Genomic DNA, 22870 nt, shown 5'->3' on the forward strand with positions numbered 1-22870 from the left:
AGGTAATTGTCTACTGTGACCTTTTGATCCATATACATAGAACTTAGTAATGGGAGCTAAACACTTGCTGAGAGGAGAGTTTATCCCAATACTGTAAGTGCACCTGTCTCAAACTTGGAAATTGTCTGGCCTTGCTGCAGAAAAGTAAAATCATTTGCAACTGACTTTAAAAAGATATTATTCCTGCTGCTTTTCAGCTGCAGTACTGAATCCATCCCCTGCTATCAATTAAAGTGATGAGGCAAGCAGCGAGCCTCTATGGTTTGCAGGTCTCTGCCAGGTGTTCTACTGAACAGACTCTTTGGAGAGGGGACAAACAGGAGGTACAAGAGACTTAGCAACCTTTTCCTGGATCATCTTTGTAATGAGGGAGTGGGAAGATCCTGCTGTGAAGAAATTTTCTGTCCTGCAGCCTTGCAATTATTATAATCTATCACTGTGAATTGGCAGAAGTGAACTGGAGGAAATGAGAAATGAAGAATGGCTGCGGGTTTTGTCTGAAAAGTAGTGGCAGAATAAAGTCTGGTGCATGCACGTGAGGTCTAGAGAGGTAATTTTTACTCGGCTCCAAGGCCGTGTAGAGCAGATCTGCATTTGTTCAGCTGTGCAGGTAATTAGCAGAAGTGCTCATCTTTTCTGCCCTCTGAACAAATGGCACCATGCAGATCTATAGGAAGGAAGTTGATGTAGGCATTTATGTCACTACTACAGTTTCTTCACACTGGAAATCCAAAATTTATTCCTTGCTCCTTGAATTGAATAATTGATTCACAGCAGCAGGAAATTGTCTTTCCTGTGTGCCAAAAACAATGTTGCTCAGCTGATTGACTTTAGTCCTTAAGGTGTCACCCCTTCATTCATGAAGATGATGAGAGTCATTCTGCTGTGGTGATGCACAGCCTGAAAAGCCAGTATGCTCCTTTATTGCACAAATATAGAGAGGAGCTCTCAAGTTACCCCTGATGCTGTTTGGTGGACCTGTTCTTGTCCAATATGTTCTCTTCCAGGCAGTATCACTTCTAGCACAGTTACTGTGCTTACAAACTTTTCTGTAAATGTCACTGTAGATTTGGAGGAGGAGGGTTTATTTCCTGTAGTTAGAGTTGGCACAGGTTTTTCCTCAGCCATGTTGCATGTTAGTAAGGGGAAAAAACACACCCTGAGTAGGAGCTTATCTGCTCCAGTGGGATCACCAAAGTATTTTTCATCCTGTGCAACTGCAGAGAATTGTAAGGACTAGAGCCATTATTTTTATCTTTTGGAGATAAATAAAATGTCACCGTAATCAATGAGAGCAGTAAAATCTCAGATCCCATAGCTTAGATATTTTATGGGTACTGCAGCTTTTTCTGACATACAGTCAAAAACTTGCAGAGATCAGATTCTGAAGCCCACATTTAAATCACTAGTGAATGCAGACTCACCTGGAGATTTTGCGTATGAGGCATGAAAGCAGGAGAAATTAATCAAAGCGTATGAAGCCAGGAAGAAATTGGAGATGATGGGAGCAATGGTATTCAGTTCAGCTGCAAGACACATGTACACAAGTCAGACATAGGCACCAGTTTCCTAGATTGTTGGATAGCTTTTTCCTGATAATGTGTTAAACCTGGACACTGAGTCTATGATCCACAAGAAGCCTGGGTATTTTCCTCTGCTACTACTTTAAGACCACCTTGACAATACCTTCATTTTAAGTCATATCTGCTGATGCTGATTTTAATAACACCATGTACAGTGCAAAGTTATATTTGATATTCTACAGACTGGCTCTTAATGATGTAGATCTGGTATAAATTTCAGAAGTACAGAATTGAGAAGACAAATGCATTTTGCAAAAGACCTATAATTAAAACTTATTGTTCTGCTTTTTAAATGGTCACCTGAATTCTCTCTACTAAATGTCCTATTTATTTAGTGCCACACAGTTTGAATTTCAAATCTTGGAGAGCTAATCTGAAGATCTCCACATTCCTAAATGTGGTAGCTGACATTCCCTACCACCAATGCTGGCAAACTGGGATTTACTTTAGAGCTGGCTGTGGGGAAGGCTTGGCAGAATGTTGGTCTTAGTTATCTCAGAATTATCTCAGAACTATGAGCAATATAAACTGGAAAACCATTTTTCAAGTTGATGACTTTATCAAATAGAAGTCTAAGTGCTGCCCTCTTCCAGTGGAGTGAACAAGAAATGCACCTAATCGGCACCTTTTAAAGTGAGATGTTGCTGGTCTGGAGATGTTACTTTAGTCCCTGTTGTTTCTTTTTGACTTTTTTATGCACAATGGGATTGCTTTCAGAGCTTAGAGTGTGCTTGGGCTTCTGTTGAAGCTAACGTGACTGGAAATTTTTCTAACCATAGCTAATCGTTGTATTAAAATATCTATTTATATCATGAGAATATAGAAGATGAGAATATAAGAGTTGTAATGATATACAAACCAATCAAAATGAATGCCATAGCAATCACAAAAGTGAGAACATATCCCCTGATAGGCTCATTGTTTTTTCCATATCCTTTGGCAAAGAACTCAAGTCCTTTGTAGACGTTGTCCTTGCAAAGAGCCTGGTAGGCAAATCAGAACATAATTCTGTTAAGCATTGCTTTCTTGCATGAGAAGCTATCTGTGAGTGACAGCTTGCTAGACTTTTGCTAAACAAAACGTAGTAGTACTTCAAGTATATCTACTGCTGTGGCACATAAGTTGATAAAGCACGTTCCCACTATAGTATATAGAGTGAAAACAGAAACATAAGCATTTAATACTTATTCTGTGCTTTTATAAAATTAACTGAATAGCTAAATAGAGTCTAAGTTGAAGGAAACTGAAGCATGAATCTGTGGCTTGGTCTAAGTTACACATTATCTTTTTGTCCCATGCTCACTATTCCTATTCTGTCCACATTGGGCTGCCCAGACAGCTGCTGGACAGCCTGTGTGAGCACACCTGCCAGGACCTGAATCTTCTGGTCCTGTGGGCTCCTGCATATCCCTGGCACTCCTGTGCTTACAGGGTGTTTTTCTATAGGAAGATAGAAGCAGTCCTGAAAGTATTCTTGAAGCTATCTATAACAAGTACAAATATATCCCCTCCTCCCACAGCATAGCTGAGCTCTGACCAAAGGAACGTATTCATTCTTGTATGAGGGTGATAAAGACCTGCCTCTTTCTGTTGAAAAGCATTCAATGTACTGTTTTTCCTGCCTCTTCCTCCCCAGTGTGTCTTGTTTAAGTACGGATCACATTTGGTGCACAGAGTCAACTTGGTTTTACGTCTGAAGTAAAACATGGTTTAAGGAAACAGATAGTTTCATTTTACCTGGAAAACTTTGGGTGCACTGACAAGAGATGCCAGAGCAGATGACAGGGTAGCAGAAAAGATGCCAGCTGTGATGAGAGGACCAAAGCCAGACACCATGCTCATCACCTTTGGGAGAAAAGAATAGTCAGGCTTGCATTTGGGTATACTTTTTGATCACAGACCCATGCAAGCACTCTGTTTCCACACATCTCTACTTTTATGGTTCTAAATATAATATACTACAAACCAACTGTGAAATAGGGATATACTATTACTCCTGTTTTAGTAAAAATCAACAGACATAGACAAAATGTTATATAAACATGCAGCTATCTGCTGAGGGCGACAAGTACTCCTTGAGATTTTCTCACCTCCTTTACTGACTGTTTCTGATAAGTAACAGCCTCTGCTTTATGGATAAATAGTCAGCTTGTAGCAAAAAGGGAAGAGAGAAACAGCAGGGAAAAGCACCTAAGAATGAATGGTTGGAGGCACTCTCTTTGGTTTGGTTTGGGATTTTTTCCTTCATTATTTAATACAGAGAAAGTGTCTGATTGTGCTGGTATACCAGCAGTGCTGCAAACAGTAATAATGGGGACTGTCAGCCCTTCCTGAGACCTCCCAGAGGGACTGCATTGGCCTCTGTGACTACTGAAGCAAAAGAGTTGTTGAGAAGCACCAGACAAGGGAGTTGAAGTGGACAGATGATTTTTGGCAAGTAGGAAGTACTCCAAGAAAGAAACCAGTTAATCCTGAAGATTTGTCAGATGAAGGCATACTTTGTACTGACTTTTCTTGCATTTGTCTTTGCTGGAGTAGTAAAACTGTTTATGGCTGCAGGGAGGTCACTGATCTTAAGGGTTGCCATGTGTCTGGGCGGTTGAACTGAGGTAGGAGTGAGGATGACAAATGATCAAGAAAGGAAGGAAAAGTATTCTGTGACAGGGACAGTATATCCTTTTTAAGGTAGCTACCCAGCCCTGTCATTTAGCAGAGCCAGCTGGGAAAAAAGCAAGTGACTTTAAAAGCTACAAATGACTAGTTGAAAAGCAAGTGCAGGTGGGTGGTGAGCTCCTCTCGTGGGCTGTGAAGCACAGGGGCTGATCTGGGAGCTGTAGTTATCAGGCTGCAGAAGAACTGCTTCACTTTGATGCTTTGCCCGAGCTTTATTCTAAAAAACAAAAATGGCAGACACACTCTCTGGCCTAGGAGAAAGACCACATTGCTTCTCACTTGATTTTGCACTCCTCTTTTTTGGGATACCTTTTCTTTTAAGAAGTCAGAACTCCATTTTTTGTACTGTGACACAACCCTTTCACATATTGTGTAAAGAGCAGTGAGAAGAGTTGCTCATGTGACAAGAGTCCCTGAGGTCTCTGTAAAGTCTGAAATTTGAGTTTGAAGATGTTACAACATGCTGCTGTACAGTACTTGTTGAAAGAGGAGGTGAAGACCTTACCAGAGTGCTGGGAAGGCTAGTGATAGGCAGTATGAGGGTAACAACCCCATGCACCAGTACAGGCTGGGGGTCGAACTGCTGGAGAGCAGCTCTGCAGAGAGAGACCTGGGAGTCCTGATTGATAACAAACTAATCATGAGCCAGCAATGTGCCCTCGTGGCCAAGAAGGCCAATGGCATCCTGGGGTGCATCAAGAAGAGTGTGGCCAGCAGGTCAAGGGAGGTTCTTCTCCCCTTCTACTCTGCCCTGGTGAGGCCTCATCTGGAGTCCTGTGTCCAGTTCTGGGCTCCTCAGCTCAAGAGGGACAGGGAAGTGCTGGAGAGTGTCCAGTGCAGGGCCACCAAGATGATCAAGGGTATGGAACATCTTTCATATGAGGAAAGACTGTGGGACCTGGGGCTGTTTAGTCTGGAGAAGAGGAGATTGAGGGGAGATCTTATTAACATTTATAAATATCTAAAGAGTGAGTGTCAGGAGGTTGGGACATCCCTGTTTTCTATAGTAGATAGTAACAGGACAAGGGGTAATGGGATGAAGCTGGAACACAAAAAGTTCCACTTAAATATAAGAAAAAACTCTTTCCCTGTTGAGGTGAGGGAGCCCTGGCACAGGCTGCCCAGAGGGGGTGTGGAGTCTCCTTCCTTGGAGGTCTTCAAGACCCACCTGGACGTGTTCCTATGTGACCTGATCTAGGTGAACCTGCTTCTGCAGGGGAGTAGGACTAGATGATCTCCAAAGGTCCCTTCCAACCCCTACCATTCTATGATTCTATGAATATGGAATGCAGGAGACTTTTCCCTTTGATTATTCCTTTTCTTTTTTTTCTTCTTCACTTTTTCAGATAAAAAACAGATGCCCTGTTGCAGCTAGTTGTCAGCAAATAATGGGTTTGCACGTTTGTACTTATGTATTCACAGGTTGCGTATGATTATATGTATTATCTGATTAAAACCTGAAAATTATTCATCAGCCCATAATCACATGGCTGACTTGCACATCTGGAAAAATCATAGCCGAGGCCGCAGGCAGATGATCCGTTGCAGCTCATTCCAGGTACAATTGTATCATTGACGTTCCCAGTAGCATCTCGTACAACACAGGAGGCTGTGGAAACAGCAACGTACAATTATTTTCCTTCCTTGTGACATCAGGATTCTTGTCACACTTTGACTCTTAGTCTGCACACATTTTGTACAACTGCTGCCTCAGCCTCATCCCAGGCAGCAAGGCTCCAAGTCGGGCAGAAGTTAATTCCCTGTAGTTTCTCACGTTGTCTGTAAACAAATCTTTACTTCTGTTACTTTTTAAATAATCAGCCAGTTGATTAATGAGGACTAGCCAGTTTCTGGGAGTAGAGAGCAAGACAGGCTTTCAAACTTTTTAAACTATATAGATTAAGACATGAAGCAGAGGTTCTGTACTTACCTGCACATATTGCAACGGCAATGTAAGCAATTGTGGTGATCCCAATGGCCAGCATCGTTCCCTTGGGTATCGCACTTTGTGGATCCTTAAAACAAAAAAATGACCCGAGTTTGTGTTCTACTAGGAAGTCCTCACACATTATGATGTAAAGATATCTCTCGAGAGTGGATTTTCATCACTTAGACCTTCACCAACCGTTCCTGTTTCAGCATGTAGGTAGTGAAGCAATGCTGTGGTGCAGTGTTCCTATCCTGGACATAGTGAAGGATATTCTGCAGGAGTTCAGGGCATGTTTATAGCAGCAGAGAGACCTGACCTTTGTGTTTCTGGGACATCCAAACTCTCTTTACATTGCGGTGGGGTTTATTTTAATGTTTAATAATATAATAGGTAAATACTTAGTGAACTAACTCATCAAGCTTCTGTGAACAGCAGGACGTGGCCATTTTTAGTTAATTGGTAAGACAGATGCAGGCAGTCACTCTGTATGGAACGCTATACTTTTGTGATTAGCAACTAGTAATTGTTAGATGTGTCTTGACATTCCTTTCACTGTTTTGTCTTTGAATTTAGATAATTTGATCAGGCTCTATTATAATCCTTATGGACTGGTTTGTGACATCAGCTTCTATCTTGCAAGAGTCCGAAGATGTGCATTATAAATTACAGTGTTAAAAGGGATTTTAATATTAGCCAGCCTTAAAGCCTTGTGTGTTTGTTTATGTCAGGGAGCATTTTTTTAAATGAATTGTTTGTTAAGTTTCTTTAGTGGGTTTTTTTTAAGTCAAAGATGTGTGGAATGCATTTTAAACCACCGACTTGTACTTTTATAACTGTAGTCATTGCATGGGAAAACCCCCCAGATTTGGAGTGTTGTGTGAAACGTAGGTGAATGACTGAACTGTGTTAATAATTAATATCATTTTGAAACGAGGTAAGGGTTTATTGAGCTGAAAAATGCAAAGTCACTTCAGCAGCATAAGGCTTTTTGCCCTCAGATCATGGTAACTTTGATTTATATTATTCTCATGTGCATGTCCTAGGTCACTGTTTTTTGGAGGGGGGTCTCATACTGCAATGTTAAGCACTGTAATGTTGAATCTTAGGGTTAAAGCTTCTTAGAGCTGTACAACTTTTAAATTTTGTCAAAATTAAACACATATTTAATATGCTGTTAGCACTTTAGGTCTTGCTCCACTGTAGTCTCTAGGAAAACTAGCTGCTTCTGTAGGCAGGCTGTGGATTAGGCCACGACTTGAGTGTGTAGTGGCTACAGAAGCATGTATGTAGGCATTTGCAACAAATACTAACAAAAGTTTGGTTGGTTACACTTTTAAAATACTTCTTGGCTTGTCTTTTTAGATTTCTGGAGGGGCTGGTTAATTTAATTAAACCCGTCTAATGCACCTAAACATGCTCAGTGGGGAATCTGCAGCCTGGAGGACATGGTTATAGAAATCCAGTTATTGCCAGGCTGAAACAACTACAAAGAGCCGACAGGAGAAGCGCTTCCCTTGGTCTGCTCAGACTCATTGAAATAGCTTATGAAAGAAGTGCTGCTGCTTTGGGAGCTTGCCATGTGTAGAGAGCACCATAAATGGCAAATGAATTATTTTTGTTTGATAAAAGGATGGAGATTGTGTGAGGCTGATTCAGTCTCACTGGACAGAAGTACAATGGTTTTTGGTTTTTTAATTAAAACTCGAATCTCATAGACACTGTTAGTGGCTCAGTTTCTATGTATTTCTCTCTGTGCTTGGCTTTGAAAGCAGTCCTCTGAAAACAAAGGAGAGAAGGCACTCAACACTGTGTGAGGAAGGGAAACAGAACTGGCTGTCAGGGTTGGTAGCATCTGTTGAACTTGTGTCTACTGTGCCCGTACACAAATAACAGTTCTTTGATTGAATCCCTAAGTTATACAAGACAAAGAGTCGATACGATATAGCCAAATAGTTTCATTTGACATGCTGGGGTTATCAGTGTGAGCCACAACTTTTTGATCATTTTTTACAAACTTTTCTGGGGGACTGGGTTTGGGGGATGGATATTTGCTTTTGTTTGGTGGTGGTGGTTGTTGTTTTTTAGTGTTAGATTGCAAGACTTGGGTTATGGATACCCCAGGTGCATTTCTGATTTTCTTGGTAAAATTATTAAGTATGGCATTGCTCCATGTTTGCTATGGATGTTTTACCAAAATCTTTGCTGAGCTTTTAATTACTTCAGCTTTGCTTATAGCTTTAAACACTATTTGCATTAAATACACCGTCCGTCCAAAGTTGTGAAAAGTAGAGGGCACTCAATGTTAAAACTAGATTCCTGTCTCTAAGTTACCAGTATGTTTAACACAAGACAAATCAACTTGTACAACTGCTATACTGCAAGAGGAGAGTGGGGACCTGACAGAATGGCCCCAGCAAGACAGTTGGGCATCCTTGGATCTCCTTTCCCTGTCTCTTTCAGACTCTCTTCTTTCGTCACAGCAGCAAACCTGCAGCTTTTCCTTTCAGCTGCAGTAGTGACATAGGATTGGGACATACTTGCTTTCATTAAATGCTCTGTTTGCTCTGCCCTTGCTATGACCCTGAAGAGAAAAAGCTAGTCTCTACTGATTCTTGTGAGTACAAACATGAGCTTTACAGGTATATTTTTGGGGATGTTGTTTTAGGAGATTTTGCGAGAAAAGAGCGCCAAGAGATACACAAGTAATTTCTCTTCTGTCTTGTGTTGCTAATGGACCACTAATGTTATATTATTATTACAGGTTATTGACACATGCTTTTAAATGATAAAGCAAGCCAAGTCTAAATGCAGTAATTTCTGTAAATAGCCAGAATGCATTATAAGAGAAAACGGGAACTGACATTTTTAAATAACAAAGCAGGTATGTAAAAGTGAGAATTTATCTTCCCAAAATAAGACATTATTTAAAACTGAATACAGTGTTGATTCATAGTTTGTTTTCTTGTTCTTTTTTCAGCCTACAGTTATTATTATGAAGTGAATGAAATACTTACTTCCAGATCTCCAGAGATATTGGCTCCAGCAAGAATGCCAGTGGCAGCTGGGAAAAAAATGGCAAACACGGAGAAAAATCCTTCTCCACTTCTGAAATCTGGTCCAAAATTTTCTGCAAATATTGATGCTGCAAATACAGGTGAAAATGAAGCATACCACTAGGATTTGATTCCAGAGTTACGTTAATGAAGGAGGTGAGTAAACTAGTCTTTCACATCTGGACAACTGGGTTTGAATCTGTCTCATGTCATAAGCAAAGTGAATTTGATTTCCATGGTCTGGTCTCCAGTAGGATGTGCTTGTCTGAATTTCAGAGCTACAGATCCATATTGAAGTGACAGGAGTGTCACTGCAGCACTTGCACTTAGCTCTGTGTAAAAGTTTGTCTGTGCTCTGTTGATATATAAATGACTCAAGCTGTGGCTAACTGTGCTGTCAGCTTCAGCAGCAGAGAGACAGGCTCAAAATTAAAGATGAAAGAAATTCCCTTGGTTTGCAAGCTTACTAAAACTCAGGCAGAAGATCCTGATCTTGTGATCTTTTATCTTTTTCAGTGGGATCCTTAGCTCAGTATGAAGCCAAAAAGAATGCAAACTTTTTTTGTCATGATAGATACCGCGTTTACTTGCCTTGGTAATTAAAAAAGCCTCTTGCTTTCTTTTCGGTGTTGGTAGGAATGACTGTCCCAATAAAGAAGTTTGCAATGGCAATAAGGAGAACAATTAGAAGAATAACTTGAGCCTATTAACAGAGACACACAAAAAAATTATGATGATTTTAATTTGCATTGACCATGGAGATGGCTATACAGCAAGTTATCTTTATGTGTCCCCTGTGACAGATTACTGATTTCTGTAGCTTTTGAATATAACAAGAATCAAGACAGCTGAATCAGCTCATGGCAACTGCAGGTACTTTTTACTAAGGGGGTTCTGAAATATACAGTTATAATTTAATGTTGGTTTCTTTACAAGAAAAGGCAAAATGAAGCAGCTAATGCATTAATATCAAGTATAAGACAGTTTTATATTGTTATAAAATTTGTTTAGTTGCAGTGGGTTGTCACTTCAAGGGTTATAATATCTAATTGTTTTTCTGATCTGTTTTACAAGTAGTTCTAGTCTCTGTCATAGCAAAATGTAAAAATAAGGGTGCTGTTCTGGACTTGATTTTGATAGCTGTATTCCATCATCTGAAGTATTTTCATTTGAATTTCCATTCCGAACTTTTTTTTAGAGGTGAAGGAATAGCAGAACTCATCAGAGATTAAGGAATGGATGGCAAATAGAGCTGAGTAGAGCTTGAGAGGCTACAGTGATAAAACCATATAGTGTTTTTACTACTGTTTATTCTGTCAAGCTGCATCAAAAATAAGGGCAAGAGGGCCACTTACTCAAGGCTCTGAATGATGCCATGAATTATAAAAATCAATATAATCAAGCTGTCTGCAGACTTGATTCCTCTTCCCTTTTAAATGTATGTTCAAGGAAGAGTGTGTAGTAATTTTGCTCTCGTTGACTGCAATGATTAAACTGCTATTGCTTTTACAAAAGTTGTTAGCTGAAACTGAGTGCTTTCAAAAATTCCACCTGTTGTATAGCATACCTCACACATAAATGCTGTACAGTAGTCGAATATACTGGGCTTTTTTATGGTCTTTTAAAGATTTACCTTTGCTTCCCATTCCATGCCAGCAACAGAGATGCCAAGAAGACATACAACAGTTATGGTACCTATTATTCTGATATCGTTGGACTCGTCTACCATCAGTGTATCACTCTCCTGAAAGCAGTAAGAAATGTTATTAGAACCACTCTTTCTCTAACCAGCTGGTGGGATCTGGTAAGCAGGTGAATTATAAAGCAGAGAGCTGTCAAATTCCAGAGATTTATGAGACCGAGTGCTTGTTTTTTTTGCTCCAACTGGCTCTTTGGGGTTGGGGTTATTTGGCTGTCAAATTAGATGTCTGTTCCTTTTCTGATTTTTAGATTCTTGTTAAGAAATGTGTTCATCTATTTGTATATTCATAAGTTAGAACTAACAAAGAAGCACTGGATGGCATGTTTAGACAGACCAGCTTATTTCCCTGCTAAAGATGTTGCTCAAGCCTCAGCTAAACAGTATCGACATTTAAACAAATATGTGATATAAAACAACCCAAAACCCCAAACCTGCCAACCAAACAAAAAAAGCCACAGGAAACAAAACAATTTAATCCTATAATTTAATCCTATATATATATATTTAATCCAGCTACACTTACCTTAAGAAGTTCTACAACTGTTTCAGCAAATCCAACAACATACATAGCAACTGCCACCGCATTTGCAAAAGCAAAGATAAGTCCTATAGATCCACCAAACTCTGGGCCGAGGCTTCTTGAGATAAGGTAGTATGCTCCACCTGCAGATAGAAATGATTGTTATTTCAGCACAACTAAATGCTCAGGTTTTCTGATTTTTCCCTCATAAATAACACTGCAGGAATCCCTGCTTTTAGCCTAACAAACATAATCAATATTTGCCCTGTATTATTAGAGGACAGTCATAAAAAAAGCAATGTGCTTCGTACTGGTTCTGCCTTCAGCCTTTTCTGAATTGCTTTCTATTGCAGAAATCTTTTCAGTGGCTATTAGCATGCATAACTGAACTTGCAACTAATTTTTCATGATGCATAATATAGTGAAACAGAGAAGAGAGAGAACCTCACTTCCAGACGGGTTCTAACTTAGTTGGATCTATCCCAATGTTTGCACGAAAGATCATATTCTGTGGTACCTTGTTAAAGCTCCTGCACAGTGATGCAGTGAATCTTTAATCTTTTTTGCACGTGATCATAAATGGAGCATAAAACTTTGCCAGAAAATCATTTCATTTCATCTCACTGACACTTAATATTTATTGTTAGGAAATGGTGAAGATTATATACATTTTAATTAACTGATGATTCATTGTGAGACATTACTCCTAATATATTAGTTATTATTGCTTTGCTTAGAGCACAGTTATCTCGATTGTTTATTTTTAATATGAATTTGCAGATTTTTGTATTTTTTATGAGATCATATTCACTTACCTCCTCTTACTACTCCATTAGTGCAAATGGCAGACATGGAGACACCTGTTAATGTTGTTACTACTACACTCAGAGCAATAACTATGATTCCAAGACCTGAAAGATCCGAAAAAGAAAGTATATTCAAGTGTATTCAAATACCTGTTCTGCTTAAATAGCAGTAAGTAAGTAGTAAGAACTTGCCATTTTCCACAGAGGTTAGAGTAGACCATTTTAACTTCAAGGCTCTGAAATGCACTAAGACTTTATTTCATAAAATACCTGACGTGCACTTGTCCAGCAAAATTGTTTACTCGTCTTCCAAGGAGTGGCTGAAAGGTAAGTAGTTTTATAAATAAGGTATTAAATTGACAATATCCATGGATCTGCATCAATCTTTACAATGAGAGAAAGCGATGCCTCATGTTCAGTTTGACCATGGGTGTCCAACCTGGAATGCTCTGAATAAGAAAGACCTGCTGAAAGGTAACAGAACTCCATGAAAAGCCAGAAGCCATCGCTCGCTCAGCAGTAGGCAGGAACATCTGAAACGTACTTCACAGACTGAACTGAAATATGGGATGTATTAGGAGTGACAACTCAAACATGCCATAAATTGTGATTAGATGTGGCTGGAATTATTACCTTCCTGTTCCTTTAGATGTACCATTTGGGTTATCATCTGTCTGGTTTGCCTCTTATGAAAATAATACAAAAAGGCCTTTTTTGAGCTTGAAAGCATTAGTAACCCTAAGATTTTTACCTCCACGGACAAACCCATTAGTTGCTATTGCAGAAGTTGACAACCCAGTAATTGAGGTTACCATCGTGGCGAGAAGAATTATGATTACTCCAAGACCTGTCAGTAATAAGAAGATAAAATATTTTACTCATGTTCCATGATTCCTACAAATCATTCTCTCTTTAAATTGAATTTTCAGGCCAGAATCACAGCAATAAACTGAAAAGACAGTTTGTTGACCACTTGCAGAACATTTCCAAGGAGTCCATGTCATGATAGTAAATTATTCCCATCAGTTTCCAAGCAGTGATTCTTTCTGATAGGAGTACTCTAGCCATAAATTCTCATGATTTTCAAAGGCTAGAGGAAACGAGCAAACAAGTGTCTCTTGGCATGAATGCCTATGTCTAACTTCAATATACATCCTGGCTTTTAAAGTGAAGCAGTCAATACATTAACCAGCGCTCTTGTAAGAATGCTGCTGTCTTTCATCAGTTAATTACTGAATCAGAGAAAGGCTGACTGTATAGTTTCATAGTGCACAGGGAAAACAGCTTTTATTGGGCAGAGAAAGACAAGACCTGAGTGCATGCCTTCTGTATCTTTACTTCACAAGCTTGCTGTGCATCCCCACTCTCCCCTCATCTCCCTCTTTCCCTGAACAAAGTTTTACTCTAACACAGGACAAATGTTTGAAAATGGGAATACTGCTTTTTGGATGCCATTTATTTAACAGGTGACCTGTAATGTATAATCTTAGAAAATCTTAAAAAAAATCTGATACCACAAAATTGTATAATTAAACAGAAATAATCCAACTTCCCAACACCAGTGGTAGGTGGTTAGTTATATGTGAACTGGGGTTTAGTTTGAGTAAGGCTCTGAACTCTGAGTATGTTTCCAGTCTTTGGCTTTATGGCCAGGTTTCTGTGAAACTGTGATAGAAACTAGAAATAATATGAGTAGGAGATGCCTAATATGATTTAGAATCAGGGAAACATCAGCTGGAAGTGACTTCTGAAAGGCTATAGCTCAGCCTCTCAGCCACAGCAGAATGATCACTAACACAGGTTTAAATCAGTGATGGCTTTGGCTAGCTGGATGTTGATATGAATATAAGATATAGAAGAGTTTTGAAAATCTCCATGGACAAAGATCCCACAGCCTCTTTAGATTACATATCCCAGGGCTAGACTATCTGCCCAGTGAAAAATTTTTTCTTTATGGACAAACTGGACCTCCCAAGCTACTTGGGACTTGGTTATATTTTCTGGCACTAACAAGAAGACTTTGAATTTGTAGTTCCAGAATACTTTCTTGTTTCAAGTCAGGTAAAGAAGTAATACTACAATTTTCTCTGTATTTGATTACTTCTATTCCCACTTCTGTCTATGAAAGTAGAGGAAAAAAACTGAAAAAAATGGAAACAATTTCAGTTTGTCAGACATGACATCAGTTCTTAGTTTTTTCTGAACTTGCTACCACTTACACAGTAGCTCTCTTATTTCCATAAGATACCTAGCTCTTCAGTGTGCAACTTAAGAGTATGCATTGCTTGTAGCAATATTTATTGACCAGGTCTCGTCCATATTGAAACTTGAATCTTACAACTGACATCCAGCTAGAAGTACTAAAAATATATTGTTTTATCTGGTATGTTTCTGGCTTCCAGATCAGATTCCTGACTCAGTTCATGCTGGATGGTTATAGACATCCAATCCCTGAATGAATGTACTTTACTCCTTAAATTACAGGCATGTTATCACAATCCTTTAAGGTAATGTGTAGGAGATGAATACTGTATAATATAGTGTAGGATACTTAAAGTAATTTGAGCCTGTAATGAATCATATTTATCCTATTGATTTCTGAGCTCTTACTGTAAGTAGTCATTCACCTATACTGTACACAAGTCTGTATAAAACAAATCAAAATAGTGGTTCTCTTTGGTCAGCTACCATTAGAGAAAAAGATATTGGCAAACCATGCAAATTTTGTGCCTGAGAAGTGGCTGAAATACTTCTAATTGGCTGTTAACTCTTAAGTTGAAGAAGTTAGACACATTATTCTTAAAGTAGTTTTAGAATTATTTGCTAGGCACATGTGCATCCTAAGGAGTATTTGCCTGGGTTTTTCTATTGCATTTCACAATTCATGTTATTAACATGTATGTGATAGTCAGATATTTTGCTGACTCAATGAGCAATATCTACTTGACAAGGCTTTATTGTTAATTTAAAAAAAATAACTTTTAAGAAGAAATGTGGATAAAATACAGTGACTCAACCAAAACATCATGCTATTATAATGCAACGTAACATTATGTCAGTATTTGGGGCCAAGTTTTCAGTTAAGGTAAACTCAGTGGTTTTCCCTGCCTTTGGCTAACCATTCCATGCATAGGTACAAGTGTGGACTTTAATAGAGTCCCTAGATGTTAGGTGGAAATGTCAGAGTACTTTTGGACTGGAGCTTTTTCAGGACCATACTGTCTCTTTTCTCCCAACTGATTATAAACAGAGAACCTTGTTGGAACTTAATTTTTTTCCCCTGTAAAAACTTTTGCCCAAGACAGCCTATCAGGATACAGAAATAATTGGATTTTCTCTCTTTGGCCCTCTAATGATGGGGATATAAATGATGCCCAGATGGTGGTTTAACTGACTCATTTAATTTCCATGTTAGTAGCAGTACCCAGTGAAATCCCCAAGCCTTGGTGATGATGAGCTTCCATCACTGTTCTCCTTAAGCAGCTTGGCGAGAGACTTAACGCTCATTGCTTATAAGACATTCAGAAAATGCATTCAGAAATTATTCAAATGGAATTTGATGTCTCACTTTCAGAAGTAAAACTAACCTCCTTACATAAGGTGTGCAATTTTAAAGAGCAACAGCAGAGCAATAAACCGTAAGAAAGCAGAATCTGCTTATCAATGAATTAAAATGGTAAAATTAAATGTGAAAGCAGAAAGGCTGTAACCGATGTTGGTGCAAATTAATGTTAAAATCTGATTAAAGTTTAGATTGAGAATCAGGCATATGGCTGCTAAATAAGTTGTTCTAAAATGAATTACTCTTGCCTACGGCTATTCTCACACCTCAAAACAAAGTAATACTTCTTGATGATCTCAATAAGTTACTAAACTGCCCTTAAAAACTAATTTTGCATGAAACCCCAGAGCAAAGTCTTGGCAATATTAAGATGCAGAATTTTCATGGCAAGGCATATACTTATGAGTGCCCTGGGCTGTGAGCTCTCATTTGGTATGCATCATAAAATCAGCAAGCACCCCTTTGTCAGGCACAGAGCTAGAGCCACATGGAGCACTGCAAAAGTAGCAAAGTTCTTCCGCTTAGTTCTGCTCTTTTTATTGTTGGTTTTGTTTTTTAATTAATCTGACTTTCGTTTCTGTAAATTTGTGTCTGAATTTTTTCTTGATAAGCATTTAATTCGTTTCTCTCTTTTTTGAAAGCTTGGTCTTGCTCAAGTGAAGCTTCTGTGAAGTTACTGTATTTTATTGGAAATGAGACTTCAGCAAAATTTTGAAGATACTTTGATTCAATGTTTCATTTCACTTCCATTAATAGGGAAGTGAGTTATAGTTATATTAAATCTGAATTTGAGCACTAAGTTTTATCCGTGACCAGGAGAGCTGACATCCCGAGGCTAGAGCTGTGTCTGCTCAATACTTCCAGTCTGTGAGAATCCAAACTGGAATGCTTGCCATCCCCATTTTGGATTCCTGTTTTTGATGACATTTGGGTGCCAGGGCCCCATTATTCTAGACTGTATGATCATGTAATAGAGAGTGACGCTGCCATCACAGTTCATATTTCTGTGCTCCCCCAGAGCACCAGCTCTAAAAAGTAAGTTATACCGCACAACTACTGATACGTTCCCCCTACTGAGCTGCTCTTCTCGTTGCTCGAGATTCTGCAGTGTTGTGAGCACTTTCCTCTCTCATTAGTTTTATTGAGCACTCAACAATATTCTGGATGGAGACCTCGGGACCCAGTCTCCCAGGGACTGGGATTTAGAATTTGAATTAATTAAATTGCACAATGGGGAAGCAAAGACACAGCACACAATGAAGTGTACTTAGTTAATTTATGTTAAAGCTGTAGCAAAGCTTTTAAAACTTACTGTTTCATAGTGCAGTAGTATCTAGTGCTGTGCTGTAGTTAAAAATAACAAAATCCTGATGAGATGAGACCTCCTTCCAGCTCTGTTTTCATCTTCACGGAGAAGTGTGAAGAAACGTTGTTTTTAATATGTAGATGACAAGGTTTGGGATTCACAGATAAGCAATGTGTGAACTCTTAAAGGTTAACTCTGTACGCACATATTAGAAGTTGGCCCCAGTCATGAAGTTTACATCTGTTACAGGATCTAAATACAAATTTCACTAAAGCTTAGAAATATTCAAATGTGATGATCATATGCATAGTTAACAGATCTATGCCTCTAAGCAGTAATTTGGCCGTGAGTCTGGAAAATTCCAATAGTTTGAGGATTAACATCTTTTACCCTGGCAAGCATTTCAAAACATTATTTAGTTCAACATGCAAATGCACATCTCAGATTATATATTAATCATGATCATGTATAGTTTATCCTTTTATATCCCTTTCACCATTGGAAATGATATTAAGTAAGATACATACCAATTCCTGCTTGACCTACAATCCAGGAAAGTCGAATAAAAAGCATCACACCCCAAATATTAAGCATGCATCTTACCTAGGTTTTAAACAAAAAAATATTGCATTAGTGCACCATTGAAAATAGTATCTATATCCAGAAAGGTGATGGTGTGGATTACAGGCTTTTGAAAAGCACCTCAAACATCCCTCGGGTCTGCCTCCCTCCCTCACTTATTAAAAACATCCTACTGTTGCAGAACTCATCTTAAAAGTTTGGGTTTGTAATTATTTTTTAGAAGCACAGATAAATTTCTCACCAGCACACCCTTCACCCATCCAAACTTGACAAATCCTGTTTTGTTTTCTTCCTCCTTGCTGACTGCTGTCTCATCTCCAGCGGTGCTTTCTCCATTAGCCACCCTCTCAACTGAGCCGGTGGTCACAGCTATGTTCTGAAGGATCACATAGAAAACAAAGATATTTTTGTGCTAAGCAGAGGACACTTGGCTACATAAGACATGGAATAAAGGAATTCCAAAGAAGATCAAGTTTTACTGCCTCTGGAGTAGATTGCATCATTCTGCTCCCACCAGGCATCTGCAGGTGGACTTGATAATAGTGAGAAAAGAAGAAAGACTCTACCATAATGAGGGTCTTGTGCTTGGCCTCTACATGCTGCTGCAATAATTTGTGTGTAATGCTAAGTGTGGAAACAGAGATAATTGCTCGCTGGTGAAGAGCGACCTGGCTGAGTGCTGCATGGCAAAGTTATGTGACGAGCTCTGGAGTTTTCTGTTGGATAAAGTACAAACATAATTGCAGCAGCAAATGGGTAACATTATTGAAAACAGAGAAATGCTGGTGAAATTTAGTAAATAATTTAGTAAATGAATAATCATTTCTGTGGTTTAGCCACCTCAAGTATAACCATCGTAGATGGGATTAGGAAATGCCATATTTGTGGCCACGTCAGAAAACCTAATTCAGAACTTTGGATCGTTCATATACAGTTACAGACATAAATCTGTATTTTATCTCTTCAGATCTTTCACCCCAGAGGCTTTGAGACAGCTTAGCAGCGTGATAAATTTCATGTGGCTTGAGTAGGATTTCATCATAGTATTGAGCTTCATACTCATAGTCACTGCTGTTTTGTTCCTTTTATTTGGTTTTTTTAATACAAAGTTCTGAGTGGCTTTGTGAGGAGTTGGTATTAATTTAACTATCACCAGGTATTGTCGGGGTCCTCTGCCAAAACCTTTAGGAAGGACCATGTACCTTGCTGTAATCTGGCAGAGTCAGCAATGCGCGTGACTTCTGGAGAGGAATCAAAATGCTTTTAGGATTTGAAGGTGGATGAAGATATTTCCAGATTAACTACAGAGCTCAAGGAGGTGAAATATCTGTGATTCTATGAAACCTCTGAGTTGTTTTCATCTTACTTAAGTTTCAAGGCTGGTTCTGTATTTTGTCCAAGATCTTAAAAAACCCCAACAAACAAAGCTAAAACAGACATAAAGACCAACTGTACATGATGCTTATGCTAATATTTGGATTCCCTCCTCATGGATAGGGGCTCTAGCGACTGTGATGCAAGGTTGTAGAATGCCTTTGATACAGTAAATCTAAGATTGTGCTCACAAATGAGAAATAAGTGACTGGATAATACATTTTGACATGGATTAAACTAGGTGCCTATGGCTCTTTTGGCCCTTAATGAAATTACAATACAGATCTATTGAAAACCTGTGACTTTGAACTCCTGAGTTGCTCAGATAATTTTGACAGTTCTTACTCTAAAATAATAATGGCTATGTTTGCTCAAAATACAGTAAATTATTCAAGTGAAGATTAACAGGATAATATGAGGGAGTTTTACTACGGTGGTTAGAATTTCAAAGACACAAAAATAAAAGATTTGGTCTTTGTACTTGAAACAAGTTGTTTCCTATGTACTTTGAATTAATTTGTGCTCTCTATGCCATTATCATAAATTATAGCCTTAAACCTTCCATAAATGCATTTTAAATTGGTGTGCTTTAGTGAATAATTGGTTATTTACCAAGCAGCTGTACCTGTGCTACTCATGCAGTAAAGGATATGGAATAAAAGTGACAGAACATTTTGAAAAGCTACCAAAATAAAATGTGAACTGTTTTTTTTCTTAAAAAACCAAACACCCAAACCATTATCCTTTCCTTGTTTCAGAACAGCTTAGTCCTAATCTCTCCTGGGGCTAAAGATGACGAGCTCATCGAGTCTCCGTAACAAGTGTGGAGAACAGTCAAAATGAAGAAAGGTTAGATGATTTCTTATGTAGGGTAAATATTAAGCCCAAGTAATTATCACCAGCCATCAGCTGTGAAATAGCACTTAGACTATTTTTTAGGGATTTAATTGGCGATTTGTGGCTTAATGTGTGCAAAAACTGACGTCTTACTAAAAGATGAGATGCATTTGACTCCAGCAGTGTGGGAACTAGGTATCTGAAGTTCCTTTCAGCTTGCCTTACATTCTGACATTTGAAAATTGCATATAAAGTGCATTAAATATGAATATTTGTCTTCTGGTGTTAAGCCCAGCATCAAAGCACAATGGGAATGCTTATGTGATGTTTAGCAATCTAAAGTCAAATATATGTCACTTCTTATTGGAATCTGGAAATGGGCTTTGACAGGACAGTTGTCTTCAACAATTTGAGTTTCAAAAAAGCCAGGAGTAAGGGGGATGGGATTGCCTTGGGGTGTGGTGTGGTAAACCCAGATTTTAGTGTTAAATTTAAAAGGAATAAAGTACCTTCTCCAGAACTACGTCTTGGCTGTTAGTCTAATCCCCTTACACACTCAATGTAGTATTTCATCCCTTCCTTAGTGGTGGCCAGAGGGCTTGCTGCATGCTGGGGCTGGTGAATTGATGCTCTTTTCATACCATCTTAATCCCCTTCCCTACTAATCTACTATATGGTGACCTCGTGTTTGTTTATTCTTCAGAATAAACTCTGTATACCAAAGTGATTTGTCCAAGGTCACAAAGTGAGTCCATGGGACAGCCAGGAATAGACTCCAGCCATGCTAATTGTGGGTCATTTGTTCCAGTGCTGTGGTTAGTGGCTCCCAGACCAGGACCACAACTTGCATAAAGGCACAGGAGGTTGTCAGTGTAACAAAAAATCCCATTACCTCTGACATTCACCTTCCTGTTTTGAGAGGCATGATTATCCTTCTGTAAGATGAATACCAGAAAAAGTCAGGGAATGGCCAAGCTAGATGATGCTCTTTTCCCTATAGTCTCAACCTGTGAAGCAATTTTCCCTTCATTTTATTTTGGGATGGAATCTGACTCCTCTCTAAGTGAAAGCCTTAAAAAAAACCCTATATCAATTTATCTAATTTTGATTAACATAAAAAAACCATTGATAGAGGCAACAGCAAAAAACCTGACTATTCTGGAAATGGTCAAAGAAAAAATCCAATATGCTAATATTCAGTATTTGTTCATTCAGCATTATGTCCAAAGCTAATAAACTATTTTTCTCCTCTCTGGCAACTACCAAAGTAAATTATTTCTGTGAGAGGAAGTTTCTTCTGGGCACGGAAATGTGTTTAGTCCCTTGGGCATCGGCTTACACATCTGCAAAAGACTGGGGATACCAAATTCATATTCTTCCCTTTGCACATCTACTTTGCATTCATTTTTGGAAATCAGTGATGACCCAGGTAACCTATTTCTCCTTTCTATGTAAGCCATTTTATACAGTTTTGTGGGAAACTTAATTTAAATGTCAGGCCAAAAGTAGGAAGCTGTCCTAATAAGATCCTAAAGAATCAGGTCCTAATTTCCTAATGGCTATATTTTTGCTTGATTTCATTTCTTTATACTAACCCTCAGGACATGTGAATCTCCAGAGAACTGGAGTTTGCACAACATTTGGACCAGCATCTAAAAATCAGATGCTTGTAGTAGATATATATATATATCTACTCACAGTACTCACAAATATGTAAAACTGAGTAGAATGCTGATGAGACCATGTTTTGTCTGGGGATTTCTCATTTCACTATTGCCAAACACATAAAAAGAATAGGGAATTTTGCTGCATATAGAACACTTAGTCTGAGTTTGACTGTAGAAGTAATCTCTCACTTTCCAGCTCTACCCTGACAAGCACACAATTAAGAACCTCAATAAAGGTTTGACTATTAATTCTGTAAGCAGATGTAGCCTATGTCTCTCCACTGCTTTTTATGGACAACTTGGTATTATGGCTTAAAGGGGAAATGTCTGCTTTTACCAAAGTTAGTAGAGTATTATTCCACTGTTTTGTGGTAGGTTTTTTTAATAGTTTAATAGTTTCAAAGGGCTTAATCTACTTGTTACCCCAGAAGTTCTCATTACGGCTTTTGACGATATTTATTTTACATGGAGGTGATTCTTCCATGTAAGGATATCAAGCCTTAAAGGTCTAGATAGGTGAATAGACAAGAGAATTTATCTGTTTGCCTACCTGAGGTCATAAACCAGAAGTGAATGAAAATCTGGTGGTTGAGACTTATCACCAACTTTTCGAATTCTTTCCTGTGGAAGTTTAGAATGTACAAACTCCAAAGGATTATACCTATCCACTATATATTTTTTCTGGCAAGTAGCCATAAAGGGTGACATGAGTGAAGATGATCATGATAAAGAGTATGTTTTTTTACTTTGTTATTTATTTACTGTAGTGAGTATGTGGGAAAAGAATGGAGCAAATGATAACAGTCTGCTAAAGGGAAGTCTTTTCCATAAAATCCATTGGTGATATGTATCAATAGTAAACCTCTACATTGTGTTAACCAAAAGTAGGTCCACTCAGAAGGGGAGAGGAGAAACAGCCCTAGAAAATCTTTCAAAGGCAGGTTAGCCAGTTGTATTCTGTTCGGTAGTTCTCTCTGCAGAAGTATTTTACATGAATATAGTCCCATCTACTACATGAGCAAAGTCTAATGAGTTCTTCTGTGTGACAGATAAGGAGGAATTTAGCCAAATTATTCCTCCATAAATACTTTCTGTGTAGTCCTTCAATAGGCTTTTCAGATTCATTCCAAATTCACTGGTGTAATGAGCATGAGAGCCTGAATTCATTCACTGAATCAGTACCTGAAAACTGTTGTCTGCTATCCCTCTTCTGAGAAAACACCAGCACCCTTATTCTGGGTTCTTTCTTGCTGTTTGAATGATTTGTTCCAGCAA

General features: G+C 38.6%; 1 protein-coding gene across 2 annotated transcripts in view; it reads right to left on the reverse strand.

The window, feature by feature from the left end:
* Positions 1-22870, reverse strand: part of SLC12A1 (solute carrier family 12 member 1) — a 44866-nt gene that overhangs the window by 21167 nt on the left and 829 nt on the right. Inside the window, exons 2-13 of one of the 2 annotated variants that reach the window (XM_062000367.1) lie at positions 17959-18093; positions 17663-17738; positions 12277-12372; positions 11465-11604; positions 10873-10983; positions 9831-9942; positions 9201-9328; positions 6187-6271; positions 5714-5865; positions 3321-3428; positions 2443-2566; positions 1425-1526 (exon numbers count right to left, since the gene is read on the reverse strand). In XM_062000367.1, coding sequence (XP_061856351.1) covers positions 1425-1526; positions 2443-2566; positions 3321-3428; positions 5714-5865; positions 6187-6271; positions 9201-9328; positions 9831-9942; positions 10873-10983; positions 11465-11604; positions 12277-12372; positions 17663-17738; positions 17959-18093 — 1369 coding nt within the window. Of the gene's footprint in view, positions 1-1424; positions 1527-2442; positions 2567-3320; positions 3429-5713; positions 5866-6186; positions 6272-9200; positions 9329-9830; positions 9943-10872; positions 10984-11464; positions 11605-12276; positions 12373-13018; positions 13115-17662; positions 17739-17958; positions 18094-22870 lie in introns of both variants that reach the window. The other variant, XM_062000366.1, reaches the window with a different exon arrangement.

The sequence above is a fragment of the Colius striatus genome, chromosome 7, assembly GCF_028858725.1.
Source record: "Colius striatus isolate bColStr4 chromosome 7, bColStr4.1.hap1, whole genome shotgun sequence".
In the NCBI taxonomy this organism is placed as follows: Eukaryota; Metazoa; Chordata; class Aves; order Coliiformes; family Coliidae; genus Colius; species Colius striatus.